This window comes from Onychomys torridus, chromosome 3 (assembly GCF_903995425.1).
Source record: "Onychomys torridus chromosome 3, mOncTor1.1, whole genome shotgun sequence".
NCBI classification, from domain to species: Eukaryota; Metazoa; Chordata; class Mammalia; order Rodentia; family Cricetidae; genus Onychomys; species Onychomys torridus.
The window spans coordinates 157,812,931-157,826,230 of record NC_050445.1 but is presented as its reverse complement, the minus strand read 5'-3'; the positions used below and the strand labels follow the sequence as shown (position 1 = coordinate 157,826,230).

Genomic DNA, 13,300 nt, shown 5'->3' with positions numbered 1-13,300 from the left:
TTGAAGTTTGGGAGAGGGCTGGGGACCAGCTCTGTGGTAGAGTGCATACAGCCCTGGGTCTGAAAAAGACATTTTGAGGGAGAAGGGGATGAGGGAACTGTACACTCTGAACCTGTCATGACTCCAGTTAGGATCCAGCAGCAGCACTGGTGTTATGTGTTGACATATTGCTATATAGGAAGTTCTCCTGAAGGATCTGTTTCCTGGAGCATGATAAGAATTCTTGGGTTATTAATCTCACCATTTTTCATGTAGATCCCGTTCCTGGAGGCTGTAATTTAGAGTTTGATTTAGATATCGATCCCAACATTTACTTGGACTATAATTTTTTTGAAACAACTATCAAGTTTGCACCAGCAAATCTAGGCTATGCAAGGTATGGCTGCCTATCCACCTCTGCCAAAACCCCTCTTAGGGTACTCATGACTGTAGCACAGGTCCAGCCAATTGCCTCAAGCCTCTCATTTTCTATAGTAAAGTTGAATTGATTTTTGTTTGGGGGGGGTTGGCATAATTTAAACCTCAATGCTAATATTTGAGCTATTGTTTATACTGAATAATCTCCTTAATTCTTTTGAATTCTTTATTTGAAGAGACAGGTGTGATGTGAGCCTGTTGTGAGCTTGGAAGTACATCTTAAGATTTATTTTTATTATCAAGTGTGTATGTGTATGTGTCTGTGTGGATATGTGTACCTGAGTACAGGTACCTGTAAAGGTTAGAGGTGCCAGATGCCCTGCGGTAGCAGGCTTTCTTTTAGGCCACCAACCAGCTCCCAAATCATGACATGGAGACTTATTATTAGTTGTGAGTGCTTGGCCTTGTTTTAGCTCTTATTCATTTTTTTTAAAAGATTTATTTATTATATATATGGTATTCTGCCTGCATGTGTCCCTATAGGCTAGAAGAGGGCACCAGATCTCATTATAGGTGGTTGTGAGCCACCATGTGGACTCATGCTGGGACTTGAACTCGGGACCTTTGGAAGAACAGTTGGTGCTCTTAACCACTGAGCCATCTCTCCAGCCCCTTAGCTCTTATTTTAATCTGTTTCTCTTCATCTACATTTTTACCTTTCTTTTTATATGTCCTACTCTATGTCTGCTGGCTGGTGGCTGCATGGCTGGCCCCAGGCATCTCCTTCAGATCTTTCATTCTCTTCTCCCTCTGGAGTCTAGATTTCTCCTCCTACTTATTCTCTCTGCCTGCCAGCCCCTAATGTCCCTCTACTGCCTAGCTATTGGCCATTCAGCTTTTTATCAGACCAATCAGGTGCCTTAGGCAAGCAAGGTGAAACAAATGCATCACATATTTACATAGTTAAACAGATGTAGCACAAACAAGTGCAACACACCTTTACACAGTTAAAGTAATCCACAGCATAAACATGTAACATATCTCTACATAGTAATTTCCATGACACCCTGGAACTGGAGTTACAGGTGGTTGTGTGCTGCCCAGTATGGGTGCTGGGACTGAGCTTGGTCCTCTATAAGAGAAATATGTGTACTTCACTGCTGAACCATCTTTCCAGCCCTGTCCTAGTTTTCTCAAAGCATTTAAATAATATTTAGGAAATTCCATAGCCCTAAATTCTTACACCTTATAAGGATTTAATTTTTCAAAACTGCCTCAGTTTCCACTTTAATAGTAAGGACCGATTGATAGCTCTCTGCCCGCCCACCCCGCACCGTGCTGACTGGCGAGTACTCTTATTATTTAGTCCTGGTGCTCTTATGAAGAAGCAGTTGATTTTATTTTATTTTCTGGGGTCTTTGAGGTTAGACTCCTTCTTCTGGACTCCATGGATACTCACACTCACAAGAGCAGGCGCGGGCGTGTGCACACACACACACACACACACACACACACACACACACACATCCCTAACAATCAAATCAAATCTTTTTTGTTTGTTTGTTTGTTTTCGAGACAGGGTTTCTCTGTGTAGCTTTGCGCCTTTCCTGGAACTCACTCTGTAGCCCAGGCTGGCCTTGAACTCACAGAGATCCGCCTGGCTCTGCCTCCTGAGTGCTGGGATTAAAGGCATATGCCACCACTGCCCGGCTTCAAATCAAATCTTTGTAACCACATGATAAGTATCAAATGGCAAAGATGTCTTTGCTCTGGGCCCATCCCGCTTCGGAATCTGTTTTTTCTTTCATCGATGTCGGCCTCTGTGTGTGTGTCATAGTCAGTGCTGCTGTCACAGAGAATAGGCTAAGCATCCCTTATCTGAAACATCTGGGGCCAGAGGTCTTTGAAGTTCCCATAGACCTTAATGGTTGAACATCCCTAAATAATCTGAAAACCCAAAATACTAACAAATCTGAAACCTCAGATATCATAGTAGAGCCCAAGAAGTTCTAGGTTTCAGATTTTTAGATTAAGGGTTGTTGATTTGTACTGTAAACTCCATGGGTGGATTATGAACAACAGGAGTTTACTATTTACTTACTTAAAGGCATTTTTTTTTTTTTTTTAAATTTGCTTGCACGTGTCCCTGGCTGGCTTGGAAGTCTGTGTAGACCAGGCTTGACCTGAACTTGCATTGATCCTCCTCCAATCTCCCAGGTTACAGCCATGCACCACACCCAGAAGTTTTTCTCACATTTATGAGGGTGGCACCTTTGGGTCTGGCGGGCCCCTCCTGCATGGTGCAGACTTCTTATTGAGTCCATGTGAGAAGGGAAGAGTGCCTGAGATTTGTCTGGGGCCTCGGCTCTAAGGACCAGTTTCACTCAGGAGGGTTCCTCCCTCATGACCTAATTATTTCCCCAAAGCCAACTTCTAATACTGTCACACTGGAGGCAGGAACTTCAGATACCAATTTTGGGCAACATAAACCCAGCCCATTGCTGTGTGCTGCTTTTCTCTAGAGCACCACTTAGATTCCACAGCCCTAAACTTGGAATTGTGTCTGCAGAAGTTTGAAATGAGAGCTCTGGCTCCTTATAGACGGGACTTGAGCCACAAGGGACTGATGCTCAGTTTTGTTGGTTGGCTTTTAGAGGTGCGGAGCCTCCACCGTGTGACGTGGGCACGGGCCAGGAATCCAGGTGGAGGCTGCAGTATGACGTGTATCAGTACTTTCTGCCTGAGGGCGACCTCACTGAGGCCTCACTGCTCCAGCATCTTCAAAGGATGGCCCAGGTGTCCCAAGTGAAGGCCAGTGCGGTCAAGGTGAGTCTGGTTCTTGCAGCTCATGTGGCTGGGTTGGTGCTCTGACATGATAACATTTGAGGGGAAGCAAGTCAATTCTGTCTTGATTGCAGCCATATCTGTGAACTCATCATTCTGAGGTAGGAAAAGAAGTAGGTGATAATTTTCTGTACACTTCAGTAACTTAGATAAGAACTTCTGGCAAATGTAAAGGGAAAAGTCTAAAAACTGAGAAACCACTGAAGGATATACAAATTGGTATTAATATTTTAACATATTTTACAAATCCTTCGAGAATTTCATCCATGAATGCAATGCATTTTGGTCATATTCACTCCCAACTCCTCCCTCTAACTACTCCCCGATCCACCCTCCAACTCCTTCCCAACTTCTTGTCCTTTCGTTTGTTTCACATAATCCACTGAGGACATTTGGGGCTGCCCATGGACTTGTGGGTATGAGCCGTCCAGTTGAGCATGGTCAACCCAGCGGGGCTACATCTTAAAGAAGACTGACTCAGGGCTGGAGGGACAGCTCAGCTGTTGAGAGCACTGGCTGCTCTTGTAGAGACCATGGATTCAGTTCCCAGCACCTGCATCAGGTGGATCAGAGCTGCCTGTAACTTCAGCCTCAAGAGGATCTGATATCCCCTTCTAGACTCCATGGGTACTGACACTCACAATTGCGAATTCATACATGCAAGTGTACACACACACACACACACACACACACACACACACACACACACACGCACTTAAGAAAAATAAAATATTTTAAAAAAAGAAACTGACTTTCCCTCCTCCAGAAGCCATCAGCTGTCAGTAGCTCCTGGGGACTCCATACTGGCTTTGTTTTGTGCAGGTCTTGTGCAAGTGACCACAGCTTTTAAAAAGCCATGTAAACACCACTTGTTATGTTTGGCTTTAGGTCGTCACCCTAACAGCGGACGATAAAACGACTGTGTCCTTCTCTTCCCTCCTGGGACAAGGAGTCATTTATAATGTCATTGTTAGGGATCCGTCCCTCAATACATCTGCTGCTTATGTTCCTGTGCACACCTATGCCTGCAGCTTTGAGTCAGTGGATGGTAACTGTATTTCTCCTGGTGAGTATCTGGACTTAAACCTGCACAAACTCTTCCTTGACTTTGCAAATCAATTTCCACTAGTGAAGAGCTTTAAGATTACTCAAAAATGCTTTGTCTAGCTTTCGTTCACTCATTCACCAGTTACATTTGTAAGACCCCCTACATCAGGGCTGAAGGGATGGCTCACTAGTTAAGAGCACTTGTTCTTGCAAAGGACCCAGGTTGGCAGCCCACAACCATCTGCTGACCTCTGTGAGCACCAGGTATGCATGTGGTGCACAGACCCACATGCAAGCAAAACACTCAACACATAAAGTAATAAAATCTGAAAAAAAGGTGCCGTATTACTATATTCCGTGCAAGGCAACAGAATCTATTAGTGCAAAACTAGAGCATTGATACAACAGACAAACCCAGAGCATCAAACATTTACCTGAGGTCAGAGTCTCCACCATATACAGTGTGTGTGTGTGTGTGTGTGTGTGTGTAGTGAGGAAGGTAAGATGGGTATTCCGTATTTATAATACAGATAATATACATGCATACACATACATATATGAGAAGCTAGTGGGTACAGAAAGGAAAAAACAGAGCAGAAAGAGGAGCACTTGCATGTGGATGAGAGAAAGGTCCTTGCTGCCATGGCTGGTGAAGGACTTGCAGGCAGGAGCATGTCTGGGCACCATACATGCCAGGCAGAGGGGACAGCCATGCCAACCCTGCTTCTAGACACCTGCCTGGAGGTGTGAAGCGGGACAATGAGAACAGCACTGGCTGGAGGGCTGGAGCTGTGAGGCCAAGGGTGCGAGGTGGTGGCTCCAGGTTGGTCTTGAGGGGCAGAGTGGGCTCTAGTTTTCCTTCCAGAGGAGATAGAAAGTACTGGAAGGTTTTGACCAAAGGGCAGGCATCCTGATCTGACTCAAATGCTGTTGGGGTCACCCCAGTGCCTAAGGAGAAAAGACAGCCGAGAGCAGAAACAGTCAAATGTGTCAGAGGCTCCTGAAGTGATGCAGGCGAGGGATGTTGTGGTCTAAGGAAAATGATGTCAGTAGAGAGGTCATGAGGGGTGTGTGTGTGTGTGTGTGTGTGTGTGTGTGTGTGTGTGTGTGTCTGCCTGCGCGCGCGCGCGCTTTGTTTGTTTGTTCTGTTTGGTTTTTCGAGACAGAATGTCTCTGTGTACTGTATAGCCCTGCTATCCTGGAATTCACTCTGTAGGCCAGGCTGGCCTCTAACTCAGAGATCTGTCTGCCTCTGCCTCCCAAGTGCAGGAACTAAAAGGCTTGCACCACCATGGCCCGGCAACACTTTTTCTCTTAAATTGCTTCTATCCTAGCAATAGGAAAAGAAATTGTGGCTTAGATTTGGCTTGAGCCACTAGAGAGGGAGAGCTGATGCACTAATGTAGGAAGGGCCTTGGCAGTGGGCTTGGGGCACTCTTTGAAAGTCACTTTGGGACCTGCTCTGTTTGAGGGCCCCATGAGACATTGCCATGGAGATGTTCAGTCCACAGTTGGTTGGAGGAGAAGGCTAGGCCTAGAGAATATCTAGCTCAAGATATGTGGCCACAGCCCATTGGCTTCCTGCTGGGAGTGAGAATGTGGGAAAGGAAAGAACAAGCCTGAAAGGTCCTGCTGAGGTGGCTGAGAGAGAGGGGTGGGGGAGGGCAGGAAGCGATGAGGGTGGTGTGAAGGTATGTCAAGAGCAAATGTGGCGACTGTGTTAAAGCTGAGGAGAAGCCCTGCTGAAAAGTGACCATTGGCTTTGCAGCATGGGGTCATTGATGCCAGTGAGGGCAAACAGGACAGGGTGTGGAGAAAGTCCAATAGCTCTTACAAGAGGCTTCCCAGCACATGGGAGGTAGAGGCTAGAAGACCTGGTGTTTGAGGTCATTCTCAGCTATATAGAAAATTTGAGGCCAGCCTGGGCTTCATGAGACCCTGTCTCAACCATTTCCTTCCTCCGTAATTTATTCTGTAGTGCTGAGGGTTAAACGGAGGGCCTTGAGCATGCCGGTCAGCTCTGCCACTGAGCTGACATCCTGCCCCCAGTGACTCTTGATAAAGTTGTGAGGAAGACTATTCGAAGGAAGGGGGTCAACAGGACCCCCTTTTACAATAGGATGATGTCACTGCAATGAGAGGGAGGGCCTAGCTCTAAAGACAGCGCAAGCAGGTGGGATTGATAATTAGGTAGCAGGGGATTTGGTGGAAGGAGGGTCACCGAAGGGTGATGTCGGGGTGGGGTTTGGTAGAAGTGCAGTGTCAGGATTCTTGCTGAAGAGCGCCAAGGTGATCAGATGTCACTTTGAGGGAGGGTGGAGGACGGGGGTCCTGTCAGATATTTAGTGCAGTCAGGTAACAGGGAGGCTGGTTCTTGCTCATCAGAGTTTTTAGGGACCTTGTTGAGACTAAACTTTGCAAGGATGTGCACAGAAGGCCCAGGAAAGGGTTCCAGAACCTGACTCATGTGGTCACACAAAGACTGTTGTCACCTGACTCAAACACAGCCACCCCTCAAGATCCTTGAGAGAAAGCGGGTTTCTCAGGCGAGTGTGAGCTTGCCCATTGGGGTTCTCCCTTGAGCCCCTTCTGGTAGGGCCCCAGGCCCGCCCTCTCCATGCCCAGTTGTCCTTCAAGCCCAAGTGGAGACTCTTGGGGATGTTAGTTCAAGTTGAACACGTAACCGATCCTTCCAGAGCACACAGCATGGAGGGTGTGTTCAGGTTGCTTGTACCTATAGGCCTTGGCTTGTGGGTCAGAGCCTCTGGTCACTGATGGCTGAAGGCAAGCTTTGGTTTTTCTGACTTGTTCTAGTCACTCTGTGTCCACACTGCCACTGTTATATCTAGATTCTAGTTTTTAAATTTTCAGTTAAGTAAATTGGTAGCTTTTTTTTTTTTTTAACTTCAAAAAATATTTTACATGCCAGGCAGTGGTGGCACACGCCTTTAATCCAGCATTTAGGAGGCAGAGGCAGATGGAGCTCTGAGTTTGAGGACACTTTACTATAAAAAAACTTGTGAATCAAAGAAAAAAACCTTATCTAGGAGAGCAAATATTGATACTGCCCATGAGAAATTAAATACAATGTTTCTAGTGGGTGTTTCGTTTGAGATCACTCAAACTTGTTCTGTACTGAGAATGACCTTTCACCACCTGGCTCCCTTGGGCCACCCCCCCCCCCCCCAGTGCTTGGATTATAGGCGCCTGTCACCATACACGGCTTAGATTCTTAAGACCGTTTCCCCACCCCTAGGTTAATGTGAGTAATTCTTCCCTTACCCTTATATCTGGGTCTGTGATAGAGGAAAACTCCTCTCCCATGTCAGGAGCAATGGGTAACTCTTTGTATAGTCTTGAGCAACTCCACTATCTTGATGATCTTACTTGCTACTTACTAGAAACTACTCCGTGTGTGTGTGTGTGTGTGTGTGTGTGTGTGTGTGTGTGTGTGAGAGAGAGAGAGAGAGAGAGAGAGAGAGAGAGAGAGAGAGAGAGATGTGGTTTGAATGAGAACAGCAACCATAGGCTCATATATGTGAATGTTTGGTCCCCAGTTCATGGAACTGTTTTGGGAAGGATTAGGAGATGTGGCCTTGTTGGAGGAGATGTGTTACTGGCCACTGAGGCTCATGCCAGGCTCAGTCCCATTCTCTCTAATTTCCAATTTATTGATAAGATGTAAGCTCTCAGCTCCTGCTCCAGAGTCAGGCCTGCTTGCTTCCATGCTTCCACCATGATATGATGCTCCTGGACTCACCCTCTGAAACTGTAAGGAAGCCCCCAATTAAGTGCTTTATTTTAAAAGTTGCCATGGTCTGGGCCGGGCGTGGTGACACATGCCTTTAATCCCAGCATTTCGGGAGGCAGAAGCAGGAGGATCTCTGAGTTTGAGGCCAGCCTGGTCTACAGAGTGAGTTCCAGGACAGAGAAATACTGTCTCAAAAAAACCAAAAACCAAAAAAAAAAAAAAAAAAAAAAGAAAGTTGCTGTGGTCATGATGTCTCTTCACAGCAATAGAACAATAACTAAGACAGTGTTCGTGTGTGTGTGTGTGTGTGTGTGTGTGTGTGTAGGCCAGAGGTTGGTGTTGGATGTCTTCCTATGTCACTTTCAACATCATCTTTTGAGACAGAGTCTTTCACAGACCTGGAGCTCTCTAGTGTGGCCAGCAAGCCCCAGGAATCCTCTTCTCCACCTCCCCAACAACAGGGAGGCATTCACTGCCACATCCACTTGTTATGTGGGTGTGGATCTGAACTCACATCCTTGGGCTTGGAAAGCATTTCACCAGCTAAGCTGTCTTCCTCGCCCCCAGGTTTTTAATGTGAAGAAACACCAGGCAGAACTCTCTGTCCAGCTCTGTGGTTTTGGTGACAGTCACCCACGTTCTGAAGTAGAATGTGCATTTTTTTTTTTTTTTCCAGACAGGGTTTCTCTGTGTAGCTTTGCACCTTTCCTGGATCTCACTCGGTAGACCAGGCTGGCCTTGAACTCACAAAGATCCGCCTGGCTCTGCCTCCCGAGTGCTGGGATTAAAGGCGTGCACCACCACCGCCTGGCAAAATGTGCATTTTTATCTTTTGTGCAGTTGTCCTGTGGATCTGCCATGATTCACAGACTGGTCTTATACCTTTCATCTGTAGCTTAAACACATGTCCTCACACTCTCTCCATTGGACACTCTGGAACAATTGATGTATTTGAATTTGTGGCCAATTTGTAAGTTTTTCAGAGTGTGTAGGTGTTTTGCCTCTGTTCTTTTGCAAGGATCATTTCCTTATGTTCATTTAAAGGGTTTCCAAGGAAGGTGAACTTGGTGAGCAGTGTTTTTTCTTGATAAGGCCTATCTTTTTCAAAACATTAGAGCAATTTATTTACTTTTATGTATGTAGGTGTTCTGCTTGCATGTGGTCTTTGCACTCTGTGAGTGCAGTGCCAGTTGAGGCCAGAAGAGGGCATTGGATCTGGGAATTGGATCTGCATCCTCTGCAAAATCGACAAATGCTCTTACCCACTGAGCTGTCTCTCCAGCACCCATTGTTCAGTGTTTCTGAGACAGGCCTCACTCTTTATCTCAGGCTGGCTTGGAACTAACTGTAGCAGTAGCCTTGAATATGCAGTGATCCTCCTGTCTCAGCCTCTGGGGCTGGGGTGAACAGGCATGCATCGTCACTGTGGCTGAGTCAGGTTGTAGCTGAGGGATTTTCTTTGACTGAGTTGCCCCACCTTTCTCCCTGCAGTTTATTTGTTGACGATATAGACTTGTCATAGGTGCCATACCCTTCTAAAGAAACACCATGGGCGCCAGGAGCATGAGATGTCTGGTTCCATACCCTTCTAAAGAAACACCGTGGGCGCCAGGAGCATGCGTTGTCTGGTTCCATACCCTTCTAAAGAAACACTGGGTGCCAGGAGCATGAGATGTCTGGTTCCATACCCTTCTAAAGAAACACCGTGGGCGCCAGGAGCATGCGTTGTCTGGTTCCATACCCTTCTAAAGAAACACTGGGTGCCAGGAGCATGCGTTGTCTGGTTCCATACCCTTCTAAAGAAATGCCGTGGGTGCCAGGAGCATGTGATGTCTGGTTCTTCTTGTTATAAAAAGCAGCCATTGGGCACAATAACCTGCACAGATTAACTCATTTGGGGGAACAAGAATTTTTTAAGAGCAATGATCTTGTGTGGAGTTAAGGATTCTCAAGCCAGTTCATCCTCCTTTCTATCCTGCTTTGCTTATTAATTAATAAATAGGCATTGGCCCACTAATTTTTATTTATTTATTTACGTATTTTTAAGGAAGAGTACCCACCAAAGTGTTCTTCACTCTGCTTGCCCTGCTTGGGCTCTTCGTTTGTTTCTTTGGACACAGATTCTGGAAAACAGGTACCATTTCCCACATAGATCCTCATTATGCTACTCTGAGGCTAGCTTGGGCTACATACAGGAGACTCTTTCTTAAAGAAGAGAGAAACATGGTAAACTAACCATGAAATTAGCAAATAACCATTAAATTATGCAAGAGGCACAACACAGGCCAATGCAGCTAGTGTCTGGTGCTGCAGCCTAGAACATTGATTATCCATTTAATAATAAAACTGTTACTACTGACTTTTAACGTTTCCCTGCCTTCCCGATAACGGTTCTTCTGGGAACAGCCCTGGTGCATGAGTTCTGGATGCTTGCGCGCAGATGTGTAGATTAGATGCCTCCATTGTGCTGTGCAGATGCCTGACGTACATTTTCACGTGTTTCCCATTTCCTGATGGTTCCTCCTAGAATTATTCTTCATTGGCTTCATCTTCCTGGGGTTCTTCTTTTACATCCTCATCACCAGATTGACACCCCTGGAGTATGAAGGTGAGTCCAGGTGACAGTTTAGCTGGATGTGCAGACAGGAAGCTGCTGGTTTTCACCACTCTGTCTTCCGCTCTTTAACCTGGGTGGTGTGCCATATGCATCAAGTGTGAGATGAGGGGCAACCTGTGCCTGGAGCAGCACTCCACCTCCACATCCCGGCTTGCTCTCCTGGCTGCAACAAAGAGGTAGCGCCAGAGCACACGTCTGTAATCCCAGCACTCAGAAAGCTGAGGCAGGAGGATTAAACATCTGAGAGTAGCTTGTGCTACATAATGAAACCATGTCTCAAAAACCAAAAACAAGCCAGGGCGGTGGTGGTGCACAGCTTTAATCCCAGCATTCGGGAGGCAGAGGCAGTGGGATGTCTGAGCTCCAGTCCAGCTTGGTCTACAGAGCGAGTTCCAGGACAGCCAGGACTACACAGAAAAACTTGGTCTCAGAAAAAGCAAACCAACAAAAATCAAACAAACAAAAACACACAAGAGGTACAAGCCAGGAGTGGTTCACCAATAAAGCCTGGCCAGTTAAGATCCAGTGCCACAGAGACAGATAAACCTGGGTGGGTGGCGTGCACCTGTTACTCCAATAGGTGTGAGGCAGAGGCAGAAGGGTCAACATGAGTTTAAGGCCAGCCTGGACTACACAGTAAGGCCCCACATAGCACAGGGCGGGGGGGGGGGGGGGGGGGGGGGGGGGATACCTCAAACACTCTCCTCTCCTCAGCTTCATTATTTCCTGAGACAGTGTCTGATGTAACTCAAGCTGGCCCAGAACTCACTGCGTAGCAGAGGATAACATGAAGTTCTGATCCTTCAGATTAGTGCTGGGGATGGAACCCAGAGCTTCATGCCAGGAAACACTCAACGAGCCACATCCTCAGCCTCCCCAGTCACAACCCTCCCCTCCCCCCACCCCCACACATACATTTAAGGTTCTTCCTGACCAAGCTGGTCTGTCCCCAGCCCTGGGGTGACAGTGTCTTTAAGGACATGTAGGCTGAAGTTGAGGTTAAGCCCACTGATCCATCTTCCTGCGCCTTCTCCTGTGTGCAGTTCGTCTGGTCCTCACCGCTGTCGCCGGCAGCGTCGGTGGGATCTTCCTGGTGGCCTCGTGGTGGCGATTTGGGACCCTCATGCTCTGCATGCTGTGCGTTGGATTCGTGCTGGGCTTCCTTGTCTCTTCTGGGACTTTCTTCACTCCTCTGGGTAGGAGACAATGACTCTCATGCTGGCGTGTGTGCGTGCGTGCGTGCGTGCGTGCGTGCGTGCGTGCGTGCGTGCGTGCGTGCGTGTGAAGCTGGTCAGGAATCAGGATCCTGGGGTGTGTTGATTATCTCTCCTTCTGAAGAGCCATGACACTTGCACCAATGGCCTGGCACTTTTAGAGAGGATCAGTGTAGCAGGAATATTAACAGCTCTTATTAATAAAATCAAACCTGAGCCAGGTATTGGGGTGAACGCTGGAAGATCAGAGAAGCAGAACAAGCCACAATCACCTCACCTCACCAGTTCCTCAGCTGATCCTGTTTCCTCAGGCTGGAAGCCTCATAGATCTCAGCTGAACTGCTTCTCGAAAGCCTGAAAGCTTAACCAGGCTCTAGTTCCTGGTCCTCACTCCTTAAATACCTTTCTGCTTTTCTGCCATCACTTCCTGGGATTAAAGGTGTGAGTCACCATGCCTGGCTGTTTCCAGTGTGGCCTTTAACTCACAGAGATCAGAGGGATTTCTGCCTCTGGAATGCTAGAATTAAAGGCGTGAGTGCCACCATTTTCTAGCCTCTGTATCTAGTGGCTGTTCTGTTCTCTGACCCCAGATAAGTTTATTAGGGTGCACAATATTTTGGGGAACACAATATCACCACAGGTCAGCTCAGATTAAGAGTCCATCTCTCAGAGCACCTTCCTCAGGGATGGCTTTCTGTGGACTTCTGTTACAGGTAAGGTAGGTAATGGGGCTCGTAGGCAGAACAGAGGTTTTGTTTTGTATTTTGTTTAAATTTTCTTTCAGTTTCATTTATTTTGACACAAGATCTTCCTTTGCAGTCCAGGCTGTCTTCAACTCACGTCAATCCTTTTGTTTCTGTTTCCTGACCTGACCTGAGATCACAGGTGTGAGCCAGTAACCTTTTGAACATTTTAAACCCTCAGAGTCTATCTTGAGTCCTAAGGCAATGCCCAGTACGTCTCACAGATGACAAGGTACTGCTCTGATGGGCACTGAGCTTGAAACCTGGTGCTGTGTCCAGTGTTCTCTTGACCCATCTCCACTCCCACCCTTTGCCATTTCCACCTCCAAGTGTTCCTCAGGCAGCTCAAGGCTGGTTCTGCAGGGCTCCTTCTATTTGAAGTTCTTTTTTTGAGTTATTTATTTCCATCAGTTATACAAATCTGAGGGGGGCTGGAGAGAGAGCTCAGCAGTTTGTAGCACTGGCTGCTCTTACAGAGGACCCAATTTGTAGCTAGAGTTTTTCTGGTTCTGCCTGGCCCACAGTCAGAACAAATTTCTCTCACCTGCCAGTCCCGCAGCCACTCAGACCCAACCAAGTAAGCACACAGAGACTTATATTATAAACTGTATGGCCATGGCAGGCTTCTTGATAACTGTTCTTCTATCTTAACCCATTTCTATTAATCTATAAATTGCCACATAGCTCGTGGCTTACCGGTAGCTTAACATTAACATAGACCATTAAA

At 46.8% G+C, this 13,300-nt stretch overlaps 1 protein-coding gene across 2 annotated transcripts in view; it reads left to right on the top strand.

Moving 5' to 3' along the window:
- The window catches only part of Tm7sf3 (transmembrane 7 superfamily member 3), a 31,622-nt gene that overhangs the window by 12,897 nt on the left and 5,425 nt on the right, over window positions 1-13,300 (top strand). For both annotated transcript variants that reach the window (XR_004944548.1, XM_036182367.1), the window contains exons 4-9: window positions 256-376; window positions 3,012-3,183; window positions 4,090-4,267; window positions 10,047-10,133; window positions 10,527-10,607; window positions 11,660-11,812. Coding sequence is in view for 1 of the 2 variants with exons in the window: in XM_036182367.1 (XP_036038260.1) it covers window positions 256-376; window positions 3,012-3,183; window positions 4,090-4,267; window positions 10,047-10,133; window positions 10,527-10,607; window positions 11,660-11,812 (792 nt within the window). In the remaining variant the exon portion in view is untranslated. The remainder of the gene's footprint in view (window positions 1-255; window positions 377-3,011; window positions 3,184-4,089; window positions 4,268-10,046; window positions 10,134-10,526; window positions 10,608-11,659; window positions 11,813-13,300) is intronic.